A 22,154-nucleotide genomic window follows, 5' to 3' on the forward strand; every position below is an offset into this window, starting at 1 on the left:
ATTGTCCAAAAAATCATTCCTGTGGATGCAGAACTAGGTCTGTGATTATTCATACTGCTACAACTTAGCAGTTGATGCTGAGCAGGCCTCAAATTAAGACATGTATCTCAATGCTCAAAGTGCACTTTATTTCGTAATTGTCAAAGTCTCATCTGTTAGGTACACACAAAGCCCTGCCAAAATTCTCTCTTTACTATCCATGCTTATATTTAGCATAGAAAAATTGCTCAGATTATTTATCCCATCTATGTATATTTCTTTTATTTTAGAAATAATACTTTTATTTTTCTGTGCTTTATTTACAGACAGGTGAACAAATTCATGTCAGTTTGCCACTGTCTCAGCAAGTTTCTAATGAGAGCAGGCTCTCTATGTCTGAATCTGTTTCAGAGTTCTTTGATGCACAGGAAGTGCTTCTATCTGCCAGCTCATCAGAAAACGAGGTAGGCTATGACAGCATGCTGCAGCTTTGCTGTTGGACAGATTTAGGTATTGCTACAACTCATGAATGATTTTTCTTTTCTCTTTAATAATGGACTTTAGAATAAAAAGGTGTGTAAGGTGTACATAAATGAACTTGAGACTCCCTTGTGATGGGATGCAGATGTTCCTTGAAGTGTAAAACTGAGTTGAAAGCTGCTTGTACCAGTAGCTTATGTTCAGTACATGCCTTTGCTAGACTATGCCAATTTCAGATAAGGATGACATAAACAGGAGCAATTATATCTGACTACGCAGTCAACTAATTTAGATTTTAAAATATTCTTACCAAAAAAAAAAAAAAGTCTTCTAGTAGACATATAAAGTTATTCTCTGTAATCAGACAAGTAGGCAAAAGCCTGAAAAATTCGCTCACTCATGCTCAAAGTTGAAGCAGTCAGATGCAGTTCAGGCTCCTGAATTGTGTTGCTGTCCACAGCTTTCCTATGATATCCTGAATAAATTCTTCAATATAAAAAACGTATTTGTTTTTTGAAAATACCTTTTATAAAGCCACAGTAGTGCTGTGGTCTGCCACAACTCTTCTGTAAAAGTAAAGAAGAATGTGCCACAATATTTTCTCTTTGACAAGGATTGGTCATGTGCCACGAGTTGGTACAACCATGAGCAGAATTGTTCATCTAAAGAATAGAATGTTTCCTTATCTTACTGCTTGTGGCAGCAATACTTCTGTCAAGTACCCTTTATCTCAATAGTCTGGATTGTTTATATCAGCATGGAAAATTTGTCTGCCTGTATAGTATAAATAAAATGGAAACTTTACAAAATCACTCCCAAATGGTATAGGCCTTATAATAAATACTCTGTCAGCAGTAAATACTGTAAAATATTTTGAAAGTAATATTTTCTTGGGAAAAAAAAATCTTAAAAGTAGTCTTAACATTGATGTAGTTCTTATTTTGCAAAATGATAGGTCAATGTTTATATATATTTTTTGCTTAAACACAAGCTGTGTTTTGTTGTTAGGCTCTTTATAAAGAGCACAAATCTGACTCTGCTTCCCATCCCCAACACATTGCATTTTCAATCTTTTGTTCATCTCTGATCTTGTTTGAAGTCACCATTTTGTAAAGTTAGTGTCTGTATTTAGTTTCATAGTAAGGAATTCAGAAACAAGGAGAGCATAGCATTTGTTTTGATGCTTTTAGCACATTGGCAGTATGGGCCAGTTGAAACCCCCAGTTGATTTAGTAAAAAGCTGTAATTGGGTAGAGATGATTTCTTTGAATATTTGTGTTTCAGTTAACTATTTTTGCCTACTTTGTCAGTGTATTTTATATGTATTTGTCTGAATTGATATTTTTCTTATGTTTTAGGCTTCTGATGATGAATCTTATATCAGTGATGTGAGTGATAATATATCTGAGGACAACACCAGTGTTGCAGACAACATTTCTCGGCAAAGTAAATGTTATGTTTTAATCTTTGGGAATTATGTTGGTTATGTTCATATACCAGATTTACTGCATGTCTGTACAAGACCAACGTAGCTGAAATCAGTGAAGCAGGGCTAGCTTGTTCTGTCAGTGATTAGGTTCACTGGCTAAGTCTGTTTTTCTTAATCTGATACTTTTTAATACAGTGTGATAATAGTTTTTTTCCCTTCCTAGTTCTTAATGGTGAGCTAACGGGAGGTGCATTCAGGAATGGACGGAGAACTTGTCTCCCAGCTCCCAGCCCTGACACCAGTAACATCAATCTGTGGAATATTTTGAGAAATAACATTGGCAAAGATCTTTCCAAAGTATCCATGCCGGTTGAGCTAAATGAACCTCTGAATACCTTGCAACATCTTTGTGAAGAGCTGGAATACAGCGAACTTTTGGACAAGGCTGCTGAAACAGATGATCCTTATGAACGCATGGTAATAAATTTAGTTTAGCACTTCTTATTAAAGTATTAAAACGGGAGCTGTTGAGTGGAGGTCTGTGCAGGGGCCTCTCTTGCTCTTCCCTGTTGGGTCAGGCAAATGTGAACAATTGCAGGTAGTAGGTTTGGTCTGAGTAAGGCTGAGGGACTTTTCTTGTCTTCAGACCAAGTCCTGCAATTGTGACTCATTGATATGAAAACTGATCTCACTCTCTGGAATTGTATATGTAGACACTGGCAGTTTTTAACCCTGCAGCATCCTTTCCTGGCTTTCAGTGATCAAGTCCAACAGCCTCCAAGAGCTAATCAAGTCTGTGGCTGGCTTATGGTCAATGGTCAATCTTATTATCAATAAGATGTCATCATAGGCAATTTCTAATAGAGAAGTTTCAAAACACCAAAGCAAAGTTTGCCTCGGCAGCCTGACTTCAGCTCCCCTGTAAGTATGTCTTGGTTTTTTAACTGACAGTCCACAGCTTATGTTCAGCTCTCAGGGTGTTTTGATCTGTCATTTCTCCTTTTCCTCAGAAGAAACAAGGAAAAGGCTGTTAGAGCAAGTTTGGTAGTGTTGTTGCTGAACTACTGTCCTCTAGTATGGATTGGCAGCATTGTAGATAATTGGGAGAAAAGAGGTTGCTTTTGGCTGTCATGTTATCACACACTCAGGTCAATGAACTATATATGGCCTGCAGGAGAGTGTGGGATCCTAAATACTGGTATTTTTTCCTTGCCACTGGAGAAGTTGGACCAGTCTTATGATAGGAGGTTGAATTATTATCATCACATGCTGTTTTCCTATAAGATTCCTCATGTCCCTCATAAAAGGAAGATCCTGTAAGGACCGGGCAGGATTATAATGAATAAAGCAGACTACTTGTAGGACTCTGCCTCCTTTGTCAAGCAGCTTGGAATGTGACTGTTGAAGGAATCAGGAGAGTTCAGGAAGCAAAAGCCATGGTGCAACTTAAATCTTCCTTGGAAACGTAGATTCATAGAATCATAGAATAGTTAGGGTTGGAAAGGACCTTAAGTCCGCTTCTCTGCTACTTGTCTTTAGTGCAACACCTGGAATACAAGACAAACTTGTAACAGGCACCTTAAAAATGCGAATTGCACAGAAATTTGTACCTGGCAGAAGTGCTGAATATCCAAAGCTTGGTAGCAATGCTGTGAATATGTACCTGCTTCTTCACTGTTCTCTGAAAAATCCAGACTTTGCTATCTTAAACATGCATCCAAAAGTAGTGGAAACTTTTTTCTTCTCATTGCTCTACATATCCTAAGGATAGTAAAACCCCTCATTTCTCTGTTACATCTTATAGTTAAATTCAAGAAAAAGGCTGGATGAATGAAGGTTTTACTGTTGAAGAAAAGCCCATGAAAAGAGTGTTAATTCTGTTGATGCTGCATTTATGAATAATACGAAGTGAATAGAGAATGAAACACCCATTATACAGTGGGAAGAAAACAAAGCATGTAAAAACTCACACGAGTGTTACATCCTTGGTAACATGAGGAGAGGGGGACTTGGTTAAGTTTCACCCTGCTGTTAGCAGATTATCCATAGCTGGGTGATTTTTATTCCTGTATTACTTTTCTGAAGTTTTGTTGAGACTTGTGAATGCCTATTGTGATATTTTTTTAAGAACTCTGTTTAAGGGAGCTGTAATGTAAATTACAGTGACATGTCACTTAACTTATTACTTCCAGCTAGGCCTGGTTTAGAGATTACTAAATTTTGGTCTTACATGTAGATAAAGGGGGCTGATGAGGTTGCCCGTCCGTGGACGATCCTGAGATAACTGCATTGAGGACATTCTAAGTGAGAACTGTTTATGTTTGGCACTACATAAAATAATTCCCATAGGAGAATGGTATGTGATCTTGTCATTAGAAGTCATCATATAGTACTTACTCATGGGGAGCATAGACTAGAGCTGGGTTTGTAGTTTAGGTCATTGTCGATAAACTTGGTCAAAGGTAGAAAAACAGTATCTTGTGCAGATTGTTATTTTAAGGGACTGTTGAAAGAGGCTGACTGAGGCCGTGAAGAAAAGCAAATTATATCAACAAAAGAAATGTAGTTTATACTAGTTTTGGCTGGGATGTATGGCTTCACTGTCAGGCATGCTTCATTCATGAAGATTTCACTCTGAGTGGAGTGAGTTGTGTGATTCCACATAGTGATGGCACATACACAAGAATCTCAGCCTATTTTCATGTTCTTTTCTGTATTTTCACAGGTTCTCATAGCTGCTTTTGCAGCATCAGGCTATGCCTCTACATACTTCAGAGCAGGAAGCAAGCCATTTAACCCAGTGCTTGGTGAAACTTACGAATGTATTAGAGAAGACAAAGGATTTCGATTTTTCTCAGAGCAGGTAAAGCTTGTTTTTAGATAGACCAGTTTAGATTTAGATTTTGGTTTCTTTTCTTTTTTTTATAGAGTAACCTTGGGTTTTTTCTGTACAATTAGAATGGTTTGCTTTCTTGGTAGTAAAGAAAGTTTGTTATTATGGTAGAAATGCTTTAAATACTAGGCGGTATAGTTTTCTGTAGGAATCACAAGGAAGTGTTTTAAGTTCATAGTGGTTTAAGTACAAACTCAAGTTACATCTATTTTCATAGCAACATATGCTGAAAAATGGTGTGGAATGTTTAGTATTGTCATATTACAGATCAATTGTATTATCTTAAAAATGAAAATTAATTGTTTTTAACACAGCCTAACTGTTTTCCAGGTTAGCCACCATCCTCCCATTTCAGCCTGTCACTGTGAATCGAAGAACTTTGTGTTCTGGCAAGGTATACTTTTTAATTCAAAAGCATAAACTCCTTTTTTATTAGCAAATAAAAACTTCGTCTGTACAAGCTGAGTTTTGCATTTGCGACTTACTCAAAATTTCTATACTTACTATTTTTGTAGTAACATTTTGCAAACTGGCGCTCTGAATTATTTCACTTCAAATTCTTATTTTTAAGAGTGAGCAGGCGTGTTACAACTTTCCTTGTCACTTGCAATCTGTTTATACTACTCTTTTTACCAAGAAAATTATTATTTCTTACAAACACAAGCAGCTCCTTTTACACAGTTGAACAAGTAGCTCTTTCTTTCCTTGTATCTACTGGCATATGTCTTTAATTTGAATAGAATGTTTTCATGAGAGATTTGACAGTTGTGTAACACAGGCATGACTTCTAGAAAAAAAATCAAACTTCTCTTTAGTTGTTTGGACCTAATGTCATTTTCTACTTTTTTTTTTTTGTTGTTATTGTTCCTTCTATGTTTTTGTAGCAATCTCATACTGTCATGTTTTAAACTGGGTGGTCTAGCACAGATATCTCATGTGGCACTTGTGCGGATCACTGCAATGGGGAGACTTTGGTCTTTTCAGTTTTTGTAAATCTTTCTTTCACATTTGTAAATTACATTCAGATATCAGGTGGAAAAACAAATTCTGGGGGAAATCAATGGAGATTCTGCCAGTTGGAACCTTGAATGTGACTCTTCCAAAGTAAGCTACTGTCCCATTTCTTTTTGATTTCTTTGCTGCCTTGTGAATGGATTGGGGGAAGTGTACGCAGACATCAGTGAATTGTACTGGTGAGAGTCAGTGGCTAGCTCAGATTTCTCCTTGGTATACAGATGGGGATACGCAAGTGTTTTTGAGCTTCAAGATCCATTTGAGTTTTTTGAGGAAAAATATACAAACTCTCTCAAAAGCAACAGAAAGGGGATGGAAATGTTTTAGGAGAGAGAACCCTAGTTTTACAAGTACAGTAATGATCAACTGTTCAGAACAAGGCTGCAATGTGGGACTGTTAGCAGCTGCTGTTGCTCTCAATACTGAAAAATGTTCCCTCAGAACAACCAGTAGTAACAACGTAAGGTCAGTTTTCAAAATGCAGATAAGCCCAAACATATTCTTCAGATGTTGAGAGAGTAGTTAGAAGTTGTTTCACCACCAGTAAGACTAGTTGCAAGTTGTAAATCCTGAGTATATGCAAGGAGAGGATATTTTAAATGTGTCTGCTGTTTTTGCAGCAGTATTCCTGCTCCTGTATGTAGCAGCCAGCCTTTCTTTCTGCTTCTAACAGTATGGAATCACTCCACTTCGCCTCTTTATTGATCTCATGAAATTGAAGTAAATGCACTCAGGAGTATCTTTTGTCTTCTGTCTTCATGCTTGCCCCCCAGCTCTGAAGGAGGATGTACTTTACAAATTTTCTCAGTTTATTCCGTGTTCGACAAGAGAGATGCTCTGACTCTCTAGTTGTTACAGAGGGAAAGGGATGATGTTCTAGTGAGCTTCTGCTTCCTTCTTCCTTTCTGTTATCTCCTTTACATATTATTTTGTTCTACTTGTAATTTAATTACATTGTGTGCTTATAGCTTCGATTCAGCCTTATGTTGACCTTTGAGCACTGTCCTGCCCCTGAAGGAATTATGGCCAAAGCACTTAATGCTCTGAGCACAGTGAATATGCCATGCAGGGGTTCAGTGGTTCATAATGTCTTGATTTGTGGTTCATAGCAGCATTCTTCAGTTCTCTTCTCTATAGCTTAAGTGACCTTCTCTAAGGAGGATTAGTAATGTACTGAAAACCAGTGCTTTATTAAAGTAAGCTCTTGTTTCAAAAGTTTTTGAGGAACATGGTTTTGTGTTTATGATAATGGAGTTATGTTTTACTTTTCTTATGTGTCCATAATGATTATGATTAACGTATGTTATCAACTACTTGTTAATCTGTTCTTAGGTATGGAGACTACTATGTCTGGAACAAAGTCACTACTTGCATACATAATATTCTTAGTGGAAGGAGGTGGATAGAACACTATGGAGAGATAACTATCAGAAACACAAAAAGCAGCATTTGTATTTGTAAACTCACATTTGTCAAGGTAACATATGTATTCTAATGCGTATCATATATTCATAAAACTACATAGTTCAAGCATTTATCAAGTTGTTTCTTCAGTATTCCTGAAATTCACATTCCACATTTTGTCTTATCAACATTTGTAACTATGTAAATTGCAAATGGGAGTGTTATGTCAAGTAGCATGACTCTATTCCGTTGAATATTTGATACCATTTGATACCAGTGTTGCATTGCTGTGTAGCTGTGTGATGTACTGTTGTTGGTTTTAGGTTAAGAATCAAATGTCAAAATTTCTTTTCTGTTACCGCAATGAAATGCAGATCACTGTAGACTTCTGTGCCATTTTACTTCTGCCTTTGCTAGAGTTTGGAAGTCAATATTTTATCATTTTACATTAAATAACGCTGCTTTGGTTCACAATATTTTAAGATCCAGGCAAGGACCATACATAAAACCAGACCGCTATACAGCTATGTCACTATCGCAAAAAAATACATCAATACCATTGCAGTTATGGTGCATTACTGTAAATCTGAAATTCATGTCTTGATGGATGTTCTGAGAATGGGCAACTGGCTGAGTAGGTGAAGGTGTAAGGAGTAAGTATGTGTAAGAAAAGCGAAACAGAAAAGCAAAGCAGAAGGCAACAAATAACAAGTAATACCAGCTGAACATGTTCCCTGCTTCACCCAGTAGTATGCAGCATCAATCAAAGGATTCCTTTACATGTACAGGTATATTCAGTATTTCTCCATATAGAAAGAAGAGTGTTAGCTGGCTGTGATCTTGCAACTTTCAAAGTGTCATTTTTGCTGAATTGTATGGAATTTGATTCGAGTTGATGAACAACAGTGTAGTCCCCAAGTTATATCAAATCCATATTTTAAATTATTCAGGGTTTCTCATACACTAGATCAGTTCATGTTCAGATCATCTGAATTTTGAGTTCTGATATTCTTGCTTCCAGGTGAGCCGCTCTAGTACAAAATTTGGACAGTAAGTGCCACACAATTAAGATTTGTGCAGTATCGGTATTGGTATAATGGGTAATGCAAAAACCAGTATTAATTAGTAATTTCTTCTTAAATTTGCAGGTGAACTACTGGAATTCAAATGTAAATGAGGTCCAAGGTGTTGTGATAGATCAAGAGGGGAAGGTGGTTCATCGCCTTTTTGGAAAGTGGCATGAAGGCCTTTATTGTGGGGTTGCACCTTCAGCCAAATGCATATGGAGGCCAGGTAATAACCTTGTAATAAACTCTGGCAGGCACTGTAGTGTAACTCTAAACTGTGTAAAGCTTGTTTAGCCATCGTTTAAATACACAAAATACTACTGGAGAAATTAAATTTCTGGCTAGACAAATAAATAAGTGTCTTGGGTTCAGCTGTAACAGTTATTTTTCTCCTTCCTAATAGCTGGTGCAGTGCTGTGTTTTGGCTTTAGTTTGGGAACAATGTTGATAACTCACCAATGTTCTAATTGTTGCTAAAGCAATGCTTACTCTGATCAAGGACTTTTCAGTCTCTCGTGCTCAGCCAGTGAGGAGGGGCACAAGAAACTGGGAGGAAGCAGAGACAGGACAGCTGACCCAAAGTAGCCAAAGGGGTATTTCATATCACAGCACATCTTTCCCAGTATATAAACTGGGGGCAGTCACCCAGAAGGCTCAGATCACTGCTTGGGTCAGGCAGGGTATTGGTTGACAGGTGGTGAGCAATTGTATTGTGCATCACTTTTGTTTATTAGGTTTGGGTTTTTTCCTTTCCCCTTCTGGTTTTGTATTCTCTCCCCTTGTTACTTCCCTTATAATTATTATTATTATTAGTAGTAGTAGTTTTACATTATACTTTAGTTATTGGACTGTTCTTATCTCAACCCATATGGTTTGCATTCTTTCTAATCTCCTTCCCATCCTGCCTGGAGCAGGGGGGAAAAGGTGGGGAGTGAGAGAGCAGCTGTGCAGTTCTGAGTTACTGGCTGGGTTTAAACCATGACAATAAGAATTTACATGAGTTTAGAGTAATGGTAAAATTAAATGTTCTTATAGGGCATAATCTTCGACATCTCAGTCTCACTCCTGATCAAATATTTGGGCGTCTTGGGGTCAACATAAGAGTAAAATTAAGAAAAGAGCTGTATGTTTGGGCCTGCCTGCCTTCTCACAGACAGCAGTGTAGCTTATTTGGATGGAAGAAATAGGAGATGCCAGTTTATTAAGTTTGTTAGCTTTATGCTTTATTAGTCTAAAGGATAGATTTTCAGAGATGATGAGCTCCTGTGATTTCAGGAGCTGGTTTCAACTTCCTTACTGCGTACTTAGAGGCACTGAGGTTGAATTAGTCTTCCTTTGCACATATAATATTTTTCATACATGCAGGATTATCCAGGGATTGTCATTATGTCATTTTGAGCCTTACTCTGTATTGATAGTATTTTGAACCCTCCCTTGCACCCTACTCTCTGCAATGTCTACTCTCTGCAATGTCTACTCTGACTGCCGCTGGTGCTGAAGGTTTTGGACAGTGCTGAAGCAGTCTGTGAGTGAGCCTTATGTTCAAAATTAACCCTAAGATGAGTTAAGACTAGCTTTTATACAGACATTTGATAAGCCCACTTTCGAGGGAACAGGAAACTATGTTTAACTTGAAAATCTTAAAACCAGTATTTTTTTTATTTTAAAAGGAAGAAAGATCATAAAAGTTTTGAATCTATGAGCATGTAATTACAATCTCTGCAGAAAAAGCACTTGAAATTAACATTTAGTGAGGTTTTTTCCACCTAGTGAATAGCTTTTTATGCTTTTAAATTGTATGTGAGAGTAAAACATATTAATATTTTTGCTTTTATAATTTAAAAAATAAGTTAATCTCTTGCATATTTAGAATAATAGTTTTAAAAAAATTTTTCTTTCTCATTCACACAGGCTCCATGCCAACCAATTATGAACGTTATTATGGCTTCACGAGATTTGCTATTGAGCTCAATGAATTAGATCCTTTACTGAAAGATCTTCTTCCTATGACAGATGCACGATTCAGGCCAGATCAAAGGTAAGAATGCTCATTTATACACTTAATATTTGGTGGTTTTAATGCTGGGTTTGGCTGAGTCTTTGTCTCTTTGAGTCTCTGTCTATGCCTTTGCTAGAGTCTGAACTAAGATTTGAAGGATTCTGCTAGCAGAGAAGGTATTCAGTATTGCAATCAAATTTCTGCTTTAAGTAGCTGAGGGAAAGTAGAAAGCATCCTGTTAGTAAATAATGCTATAGGAAAGTCTTTGGGCAGAGGTATGATTCCTCATAACAAATAGCAAAGACAGGCTCTGAAGTGTCATGTCCTCCTGCTATGAATGGAAGCAACATTAATTTCCTCCTCATTCTCAGTTCATAGTACCTCTATGTTTGTGTGTGCTGAAATTGCTAAAGTGTATACCTTAGGCTATAGATCAGGTACATGTAGCTGGGGAGCCATATCTCAGTTATGCTTATTTTATGAGATTATGACTATGTCTGAAAGTGGGTACAAGACAGACAACAGGTGTGGCTTCCGCTTGTTTTTTGTGATGATTTTTGCTAGAAAATCCCTTTTTCTAGACACTGTATAATTGCTACAATACCTGTTGTTATTCATACAGGCTTCTGGAGGAAGGAAATATAGAAGCGGCAGCGTCTGAGAAACAAAGAATAGAGGAACTCCAGAGAGGTCGGAGGCGATACATGGAAGAAAACAACATTGAATATAGACCCAAATTTTTTAAGTGAGTCTATTACTTTCAGGAGTAAGTCTCTGTTTTCTATAGTATGGCTGTACAAAGTACTGCAAGAATTACCACCAGTGTAGTCTGTTAATTGTCAAAGCCTGGAAAATGGCAATTTTAAGAAAAATTATCACATACCTGATTTCTGCTTGAAACAATTTTTACATATTTTAAAGCTTCATAACAGAAAGATTATTTTCTCACAAAGGGTAACAACTATGTAAGCCTACTGCACCCTTTGGCCAATGTTTTTTGAACTTTGAAGTGGAACAGAAGTACAATATTAGGATCTAAGATTTAACTATGTTACTGGTTTAAGTCATTGCATAAACAAAGTAAGAAATAGTGACCTGTAAAACAACATCATACATATATTTATACATCTGTGAAATGTATATATAAATGTATGTGTATATACACGTAAATTACAGTGTATTTATTTTTGAGTGAGGGGTGGTGGTGACTTGGTTTTTGTTTTTAATTAAGCATTTTAATGAAACAAGGGATAGTCATACCAAATTGCCTGATGTTTAGCATGAGTAATCAAAAAGGAAAAGATTGGACATGCTTGATGCAGTTTTGTAGTAGTAGATGAGCAAAATACAGAGGAGGCAAATCGCATAAAAGGTAAAATGCTTGCATGCTGCAAGTTAAAACTCTTGGTTGATTCCGTGCACATAGTCAGAATCTGTAATGGCCAAAGAGGTCTAATGTGGCTCTAAGACCAGCTCACACAGATCAGGGAACAGATATGCAATTACAGCTATCTTCTAAACGTTCCACTTTTGACACAGGTAGAGAGGTTGATTTTTATTTTTAAATCCCTGACTATTCTCATGTCCTTTAGAAATATGAAATCACATTTAGTATTGGGTTAGATCAGAGAGGTGTGGAATTTGATTTCATATTGCATAAAGCAGAGATCTATGCTAAGAACCGTTTCTTCTTTTTTTTTCCTTTCTACAGAAAAGTTATTGATGCTAATCAAAGAGAAGCCTGGGTTACCAATGATACCTACTGGGAACTGCGAAAGGATCCTGGCTTTAGTAAAGTAGAAATTCCCATACTCTGGTAAACTGAGAATGTAGATCTAGTAAACATATCACTCTGAAGAAAAAAATAACTATGCACAATATGTTTCTAATAGCTAAGCGTGGTTTGTGGGTCTGCGGAAAAACCTATCATTCACATTTATATTCATCTTTATAATGGACTTCTGAAAGTGCATTAGACCAGGCCCCTGACCACTTCTGGATCTTTTTAATTTTGCAGCAGCCATAAAAAAAAAAAAAAAAAAAAACCAAAAAAAACCAAAAAAGGAAATAATAATAATAAAAAAAAAGAAACAGAAACCTTTTAAAGTTTCATACCTTGAAAATTCAGAACAAAAGAAGCAGATGAGCTATCCAAAGTCACTTGGAAGAGGTGGTAAATGCAAAACTGCAACCGGTGCTTTAAACAGACATTAAGAGTAATGTAATTTAAATTTAGAAAAAAAAAAAAAAAAGAAAGAAAAGGAAGAAAAAGAGAAAAAAAATCCATTCTCTTTCAACTATTTTTGTTAAAAACTCTTGGGTCACAGCATTGTCATTTCTGGCTTCAGGTTAGTCCTTTGGTGTGATGTGGTTGGACTGGCCTTTGTCAAAAAGATATGCTTTTCCGGAAGCTGTTCCCATTCATATGCCATTGTTCATGCCTTAAACAAAATATGAAGATGTACAGTAAGTAATTTTAAAATATGTATGCTTAGGCTTGTGTGAAGGGCAGATTTTTAAAGCACTAGAATTTTATCATGATCTAAATATTGGAGAACCTGCATTATTTAAAATCAAAAGACAACCAAACATCTAATGCGTTTCAGAGGAATGAGATCTACTGTATATGCTTTAGCTTTGGGAAGCTGACCGTATACTCAGACTGAAAAGAAACTGCAAACTGCTTGGATTTGAGACAGTCTTGAAAAATGCATATGAATTGCTGGTCAGAAAATTTTTGTTCTAAATGACTGATGCTGAGTTTCCCCTTAACTATACAATTAGAATTCCCTGAAGTTTTGCAACAGTGTTAAAAGCACAGGAAGATTTCATGGGAAGGACTCTGGCTTCTCTCCAGAAGCTGGATAGTACTGTAAAAATGCAACTGTTTTCTGCCACACATACTGCTTACTGGCTCTGATTTGTCCCCGTCCACTTTTCTTACCTGAATTTATATTTGAGAGTATAGAAGAGGCTCCCATGCGTCGTAGCTAACAAGTACTATTTGTGTTGCCAAAATAGCTTTTGTGCAAAATTATATTTTACAGTTTTTTGTAAAGTGATTCTATATTTTTTGATTAAGAACCATGTCTCTTATGCTTTGCTAAGCCTCAGTTAATATATGTGGGAGAAGGCTTGGCACTTTCTATTTGAAAATCTCTGAAATATTAAACAGTAGGGCAGATTTTAATAAAAAGAAACAAAGTAATTTTATTAGGTAAAAACTGCATTCCAGATGGTATGATCTAGTCTTCCATTTATGCATGTATTATACATCCAGGCACTGATGATAGGTTAGATTTCATGAGTATACACTGTGTTTCTTTCTATTCGTATGCAGCATACATAGTGCACTTGAATTTTTCGATTGAAGATTGATTCCAGTACTGAGACCTAAAAAAAAACATTAGAGAGGTATGTGATCCTGCCAACAGAGCTGCTTGGACAGTTCTCAGTAGATTACCACACATACCCAGCTCTCTACCTGCTTCTGATTTTTTGTAGAGTCAGGTCCCTGCAGAATTGAAATTACTTTGGTTATTTAATATGCATTTAGTTCTTCCCCTTGTTTGTATGGCAAAGCCACTGGCAAAGCAACTAGCTACTAAAGAATTCCAATTTCTCCACATAGTTCTGTTATCAGGCAGAACTATGAAAACCTAAAGAAAATATAAAGTAGACTTTTTAAAGAATTGTGAATGCTCATGTATTGCTTATGATATTTGTTATAAAAAACCTGTGTGCATATTAAACAGGATTTCTTCCAAAGAAAATTTTGCATCATTCAAAAAAAATATCTTTCGTTTTCCTAGTTGAAACTAGTCTATTTTTTTTTTTTTTTTTTTTAGTTCTGCAGTTATTTTGAGAAAATGGAAATGTATCAAAGTTTGGGGTTTTAATCATATTTGGTTAAATTCATCCTACTGGCTTTAATGACTATGAATTAAATTGGCACACCGTGTGCAAAATAGCAATTAATTATTCTGTGTCACTTTCCTTAAAAACATTATTATACATTTGCTCCAGTCTTTGTGTGCAGTTCACCGTGATATTAGAAAGCATTATGTGTGTACAAGTACATTTGAGGGACAGTAACTGCATGTTCTCAAATTTTTTTGGCAGTCATTTTTTAATTTGAATATAGAAATAAGGTCTTTAATTTTAGTGTTCTGCTAGTGCTTTGTGAATGCCATTATTTGCAGTGCAAACTGAAACTTGGTGAATACTAGGGATGCTATCACTGATATAATTAATTTTTACAGTTGTTTATTTGATGCTCATTGAGAGAAAAATAACATTAGCATTTTTAGAAAAAAAATAAGTGATATGCTAAGTCTCTATTAAGGACACTTTTTAAGCCTACTGAATGTTAAATTAATTATTAAGTAGAGGAAATGCAAAACAATGCAACACAAAATATTTGCAGTCTTCATCAGAAATTGAAATGTGCTAGCAGATGTACCATAGAACAATTTCTTATGGTGCAGCATTCTCTGGATTCTGTGCAAAATCTGTTATTAATGTTTTCCTGTAACCCTGGGCGATACTGTGACATATTTTGTGCTGTTTCTAAAGAGAATGGGTTAACAGAGGATACGTCTGGGGACTTCTATTCAAATTATAATTTGTAGACAACCTGTGAAATTTCATCAGCACTATCCCAGCCGGGGATAGTGGGATTTCCACATCCTCTGCCAGTGTGAGAACACACTGTTGGCTCCTTTGCAGCCTGGCACTCATTGTAAGTGCCTGCTGCTTTCGGCAGGGCTGCTGCTTGGCATGGGATTTTTCTGTCTCAGGTGCAGATCTTTGCACTTCTGTTGAACTTCATGAAGTGTATTCTGGCCCAGTGTCAAGCCAAGGAATGCTCTTCTGATTGAAGCTCTGCCATTTGGCATGCTATCTCATACTCCTAATATAATGTCATCTCCAAACTTGTTAGCATGTAGTCTATGCCCTTGCCCGGGTCAGGGCAACTGGTAAGATGTTGATTCATATGGGTCACAAAACTGATCACTGCAGGGCTGTCCTCATTGCTGGCTGGCAGTGGGGAGTAAGCCATTGGTCAGTGTCCTTTCAAGCCTGGGGATTCATGCAGGTTTCAGCCCACCTCACTTCATTCATCCAGGCATGAAAAATGCCAACTTAGTAGATATATTGCTATTGGTTTGGTATGTTATGAAAATTAGTGCAAAGCATTTGACATTTAAAACCTTTTAAACAATTTAAGAAGCTCTAACTTTCACTACAAAGACATATCCTTTGCTTTTCACTGTGTTTTTCTCAAAACACTTATTTCTGTATAAAATACACAACCCTATGCTTTAGTTTAAAAATAGTAAACTGTACTTTCAATTAATATTTTAGAAGTGTAACCTAATTTATTCCCTGTTCTGATACTGTGGATATGATAGGATAAAAATAGCTATTTTCATCAAATGCAATGTCTTACAAAGACTTAAATAGCTTTGTTCCTGTTTTAGATCTGTATTAACAAGATGGTAGATTTTTTGGCATATTAGAGATATTTTGGCATATCTCACTGGGAGATACAATTTGAGTATCAGTTGCTTATCATACAGTATCACTGTGATTGAAAAGTCATCTAGACACCCATTCTAATTTTAGACAGATGTAAGTAGCATGAAATAAACTTTTTTTTACCTGGCTTTAAAAGTGAGCTCCCACTATAATACTCTTTTCATCTTACATATAATTTTACCTTTTTTTTTTTTTTTTTTCTTCTCATTTTGAACTTCTGACTCTGAATGAGCTTGTGTGGCATTTGTGGGTTTTATTTCAATAGCACATGGTGGCATATGGCGAGTATTGCAGTGCATACACATGACACAGTTTTGAAAGATACTGCCCTTAACTCCCTACTGAACACTGTCAGAGCTTTATGGAAACAAATTACACAAACCATAAGAGGCACTAGGAACCAGTGCTGGATCTGCCCCCATGCATGCCTGGTGAGGAGCTTGCCTATGGGCCATGCCCTCTTTCCTATGGAGGTAACATAGGATTTTCCCACCCTTGAACCAGGCAGAGCAGTGCCCAGCACAATCCAGTCTTGCTTGTAGTGTTTCTCTCAAAAAATCTGAATTTTTTAGAAATACTCTGAAAGGGAGGGGAGGTTCATTTGCACTTGCACAATAACCAAGAGGGCTGAATATGCCTTCTCTGTAAGTTTTGCACAACTCATTTTCACTAGCAAAGCTGTGTTAGTATGCAGAAGTTTGTGAGCACTCCTTGTTTTACAGGATTTTGTCTTGTGCAGAGATTAGCTATTTAACATGCCACTGGCTGCTGTTGTAGTCTGAGGAATTAACTCTATTTTAGATGTCATTACTAATACCGGAGCTGCATAATGAAAGTAAAAGAGAGTTTTCAGTTTAAATCCACCTGAAAGGAAAGAGTATTTGTTTCTATAAGTTAAAATGGCAGGAAGGGTTAAGTAAGATGGCGTGACCCAGCTGGAGGAAGAAGATTTGACATAAGTGTGTAAGAAACACTGGAATGACTTCACCGGCCACCCTGTGTTATACACAGACCTGGCAGAAAGCTAACAAAATTTATTATGTCATTACCACTTACCTTGAGAGCTACTGAGGCTGAAAATGCTACTTTGTGGGTTTTTTTCTTGTTTGTCATTAAGTTATAGTCATCAAAACTGTATAAAACTTGAATTTGCTCTTTAGAGTATATATTGATAAAAGTTGAGGTAGGCAGGGAAACAGTGGCAACTAAGGTTTTTGTTAATGTGCTCAAAATTGCAAAAGTATATTTGGTGTAAGAAGTAATTTTCTACTTTATTATCCCTGGTCTCTTTATCATCCCTGGTCTACTTTATCATCTTCTGGTATGACTCAGAAGTAGTTTCATGGAGGAAAGTCTTTTTTACTTTTTTTTTTGGGGGGGGGAGGACAAGTTGGGGGCTTGTTTTTTTTGTTGTGTTTTTTTGGGGTTTTTTGGTTTTGTTCTTTTTTACAGAAGAATCTAGCCCAAGTGTAATTATTCCTGAGGAGGATATCTCCTTGAGCTCCATTAGAACATTCATTGGGTGAATGGCACCCAGCAAGAATGTTGCTAATCTTGCTAAGCACAGAGAAACATATCTTATTTACAGCAATTTATTTTACTTTTGCATTACATATTTATCCTGGTTTTAGCAGTAGCAGTCATTTTTTTCTCCTTCTTAGTAGCTGGTGCAGTGCTGTGTTTTTGACTTTCAGCCTGGGAACAGCGCTGATAACACCGATGTTTTTAGTTGCTGCTCTGTGATGTTTACTCTGATCATCGACTTTCTGAGTCTCATGTTCTGCCAGGGAGGAGGGGAAGCTGGAACGAAGCAGAGACAGGACACCTGACCCAAACTAACCAAAGAAGTATTCCATACCACAGCATGTCATGCCCAGTATATAAACTGGGGAGAGTTACCCTGAAGGGCTAGATCACTGCTTGGTCGGGGTGGGTATCGGTCAGTGGGTGGTGAGCGGTTGTATTCTCTTCCCTTGTTATTTCCCTTATCATTATTATTATTGGTGGTAGCAGTAGTGGTTTGTGTTATACTTTAGCTACTGGACTGTTCTTATCTCAACCCGTGGGAGTTACATTCGATTCTCCTCCCCATCCCTCCAAGGGGAAGGAAGGGGGGGGGGAGTGAGAGAGAGACTGCGTGGCTGACTGAGTTTAAACCACGACAATATTGTAAGGAGTCTACTTACAAAGGCAAATACATAATTTGCTCTTTAAATTACAAAATGTAAAACACCTTCATTAGCTTTGGTGTAAGCTACATCTTTCTTCCACTGAACTGAAAAGCCTTTCTTACAAAGCGATTTTTAATATGGTATCTTGCAGGTTTAAAAAGTGATAGCAATGTACTTGTAGGTGTTCCACCCACTACTCTGACAAGTTTTTTGGTATTATAAACCCATCTTATCTTTATTTATTTTTTCCCCGTTCCTTGTGATCTTTGTCAGATCTCAGAAAAGTGAGTCAGACTACAGTGGAGAAACTTTCTAGTGAAACTAGTCACAGCAGCTCTGTCAGCGGCACAGCTGTAACAGAATAATAAGTTTTCTAAGTTTTATGAATTAAATGTCAGTAGAGCTGCTGAATCTGTTTCAGGCAGGTTATCTTAATACCGGTTTTATTTCCACTGGCCTATGACAGCATGAAAAAGGGAAGATTGGTGACATTTGCTCAGTATTAATTCTAAAGGTGAAAGAAGTTTTTATTCCTTCTATAAATAAAAAATGCTGTAGCCAGCATTTGGATGAAGGTGTATTAGTAATGTGGACAAAGAGAGATACATATTTTATAAATAAGGACACCATAAAGTTGGAATATATCATCAGTAGTGTGTAATATAGAATGTCAATATTCATTGAAGTATGGTAAAGCTACTTAGTAGTACTCCTGGAGCAGTGATCCAGATATTGTCTCCTAGGAAACACTAAAATGTATTTCCGTATTAACTGCTACTGTTAATGGTCTGCCTTAAAGAAAAAGATATGTCTTAATATGTGTTTGTGTGTATATATATACACATATATATGTATGTGTGTATTTTATATATATATACATATTTATAATGTTGCTGGCCCAGAATGTTAGGGATGCAAAAAGGGAAGAGGTGAGTAATTCCTTCAGAAAGTCAGAAGTGGGTAACTTATCTTATACACCTTGAGCATCAAAATGATCTAAGTGCTATATAAGAGCAGCACACACAGTGATAAATATTGAACAAGAACTATTCTTCGTTATTGAGGTACTTGCTCCTTGTGCCTGTCAGTGTAGACACACATACAACATCTTTTTTTGAAGTTGCATTGCTATTTATGATTGTGCCTGTGGCCCAGGTGTTGGTTTGTCAGGTCCACAGAGGACAATCAGTGTTAGAGTCAGGACTGCAAACTCCGATTTCTTTTCTGTGCTGAATATTCTCTCTCTTCCTTTGTTATATTGACCCAAATAAGGATTATTACAGTAAAATTAACAAAATTAATATTAGTTTAATCATCACTATTTTTCAGGCAAAGGAAATTCAGGAGAAATACAGACACTATCTTCAATTACATTTGTATTTTCTTAATATTTTATAAAATATTCAGAGATTGGATCACCAGTAATAAAATTGTACATAAATATGTTAAACTTGCTTTGTCACCTATCTTGAAGTCAATACTGAAAATTGTTGTTCCAATTTGAGGTTAAAAATTACATCTTGAAATAAGTGTTACTGGTATTCTCCAGTGGTTGAAATATAGTACAACAAATTCAGATCACAGTAGATTTTGTTTTCATATGAGTCTCAAACAAGACCTGACTATGAGCTGAGAAATAAATGCTTATGAATGTATTTTGATATGCAGGTATACAGAGATGGCAACTTCTACCTTAGTTAGTCTTTCTCTCTACTTAGCAAAAGCACTACTCTTGTTCCTTTTTAATTATTTCTAAACTAATTATTTTCGAACATTAATTCCTCATTCAGAATTAATTATATGTGACACTTGAGTTTTAAAACTTAAACAATGTTTGGAACTCCTCAGACATAAAGAGTGGTGCTTCTGTCTTGCACCTGATTCTCAGATCTTTCTAATCTAGCTCTCAGAGTGGGTTGGACCAATGGTGCTTACTCACTGAAATTTCATCCTTGGACCAAACAGAAATATCATTATGCTTTCCCAGACAGGATTCTTCTTTGTATATTGATTTGTGTCTATGTTATTTACTATAAATTAAGTAAGAAATCAAGCTGCTAGTATCTGATGTCTAAAATCTTTTCCTTCACCAAAATGCATAGCAAACTTCTTGTTCTTTATCTGTTAACTGCTAGTTTGTCTGAAGTGGATGCTTTATTTAGCACATAAAAAGCCATCAGCAAATTAAACTTCTGTGGTATCCAGAGAGATCGTTATGATAGGTCTATGTTAGGATGTTGCATGTATTTTTGTTGTAAGTAAGCAAGACTCTTCTTTTGGTCTTTATCTGCATTCCTTTATTTAATTAACTGGTGAATTATGATATCTCAGTATTTTAAGAACAAAGAATTCTGTATTTTCTCTCACTTTTGCACAAAGTTAATATGAACTGGGAATAATTTCACATTTTTTTGGTGAGATTAGATCCCATAGGCACATGTATGAAATGTAGTAAGTTTTAGTTATACCTTACTCAGAAGCTGAAAATGCCATTAGAAAAGTAAGGTTTAGATAGTTGTCAATTTTACATTGCCTTACTGAGCTGCTTTGCTTTTAACAGCCTTTAATTTCAGATGGGAAACAGCCTTGCATCAATTCTTTTGCTGGCCAAAATGCAAAACCCTAAATAGCTAAAAGAGCATTCTTTGCCGATTGCCCATACCCCTGTGCTCATCCTACATCATCCCCCATCCTTCTCACAGTCTGGTGAATTCTTGTACACCTTTGTGTAGCATACTTGTAGAATGAGATCCTCAGAGTCTTTCCATTGGGATTATGCTATTACGTCAGCAAGAAATGTATACAGAAACTCACTTTCCAGTGTTTAAGATGGATTTTAAAGGCAAATAGTTGCTTTCTAGAAGCCTAGAAAATAGAGTCAGAGCTGCTTTTGAGTACTGGTTAGACAGTGTCTGTTTTAGAGGGAAAGAACAGACTGTATTAGAAAGGGCTGGTGTTCCTAGGTGCACCAGACACTTTTTTTTTTTCTGTTGTTTGAAAGCAATAGAAAACTATTACCTAGGGAAAGGAAGGAAGAAAGAAAGAGGCATGTATGTACTCAGCTACCTAAATGTTGCAGAAGGTGTTATTTTTGAGCACTGTAATATTAAACCTCACCTGCAGCACCCTTAATTTTATGCTCAGAAGTTCACTCTGGACTTCCATAATGATATGAAGAAGAAAAGGAAACCGGGGAAAAAAAAAAATAAGTCAATACCATAATTTCTAAACAACTCAATAGAAAATTGATTTACAAATACTTGTTTTGAAAACTGTGTAAGCTACTTAGTGTCACAATTTTTTAAAGCACAAGTTAAGTCCTTCATAGGACATTCAGTAATTTAACATTTATAAAAATAAATCTTGATTGATCTTGATTGCTTTCCTGCAAATGCATCCGTTTGTGCTTGACTATTCATAAGTTTAGGATATCTTTCAGGATGATTCTTCTTTACGTTTTATTAATTCTGGCTCCAAATGCTGTCTGTAATTGTGCCTGTAAAAACAGCTGTATTGCTTACAGTTACTATAAGCATCAACAGCTGAGGAATGACATGAGTAGGATATAATTTGTACATTCCAAATCTATAGATTTTTATTACAGTTAATCAGCAATGCACAACTCAGAATTTATTTTGGTTTTTTTCCTGCTTCATCTGCTTGGACGCTGATCTTACACTGGCATTGATGTGTTTAGCGTAAACAGTCTCATTGAATTCAGTTTAAAAGGTATGGATACTAAAGTTCAAATAAACAGAATCAATAGTGACATTCCTACGAAATCAAAACAACTTATCTGGTTACATCAGATGCTATAGGACTTGGTTTTTAATTCGTACATGCTTAAACGAATGAGCACCTATGCAGATGAGGCTGAGATGCTGTTGGTACAACTCAGTGAGCTTCCAGGTGAGTGGACGATCTGGCTGCCCGAATCTGTTTCAGCTATGGGCCTATCTTACAGCCAATCCTAGATACTCAACTAGTTACACTTAAGATTAATTTTGGATATGTACACTGTCTTGTGGAAGATAAATGTGTGAAATACAGCTGATTTGACTGCTTGCCAATCAGAGCAATATATTTGACTTTCTTTTGACTCTCTTGCATTTTGGGACCTTATTCTGAGATTTGTATTTTTTAAAAAGCAGTTAGCTTCATGTCTCTGCAAAGCTCA

The 22,154-nt window shown here is 36.4% G+C and overlaps 1 protein-coding gene across 4 annotated transcripts in view; it reads left to right on the forward strand.

The window, feature by feature from the left end:
- The window catches only part of OSBPL6 (oxysterol binding protein like 6), a gene marked incomplete at its 5' end in the record, with an annotated part of 51,972 nt that extends 38,783 nt beyond the window's left edge, over positions 1-13,189 (forward strand). For all 4 annotated transcript variants that reach the window (XM_080621322.1, XM_080621323.1, XM_080621325.1 and 1 more), the window contains 11 exons: positions 306-443; positions 1,818-1,905; positions 2,112-2,365; positions 4,614-4,751; positions 5,112-5,175; positions 5,807-5,885; positions 7,128-7,272; positions 8,348-8,492; positions 10,178-10,304; positions 10,888-11,010; positions 11,977-13,189. In XM_080621322.1, the coding sequence (XP_080477448.1) occupies positions 306-443; positions 1,818-1,905; positions 2,112-2,365; positions 4,614-4,751; positions 5,112-5,175; positions 5,807-5,885; positions 7,128-7,272; positions 8,348-8,492; positions 10,178-10,304; positions 10,888-11,010; positions 11,977-12,085 (1,410 nt within the window). In that variant the 3' untranslated portion in view covers positions 12,086-13,189. The remainder of the gene's footprint in view (positions 1-305; positions 444-1,817; positions 1,906-2,111; positions 2,366-4,613; positions 4,752-5,111; positions 5,176-5,806; positions 5,886-7,127; positions 7,273-8,347; positions 8,493-10,177; positions 10,305-10,887; positions 11,011-11,976) is intronic.
- Between the last annotated feature and the right edge of the window lie 8,965 nt (positions 13,190-22,154).

This window comes from Psittacula echo (genome assembly GCF_963264785.1).
Source record: "Psittacula echo genome assembly, chromosome: 6".
In the NCBI taxonomy this organism is placed as follows: Eukaryota; Metazoa; Chordata; class Aves; order Psittaciformes; family Psittacidae; genus Psittacula; species Psittacula echo.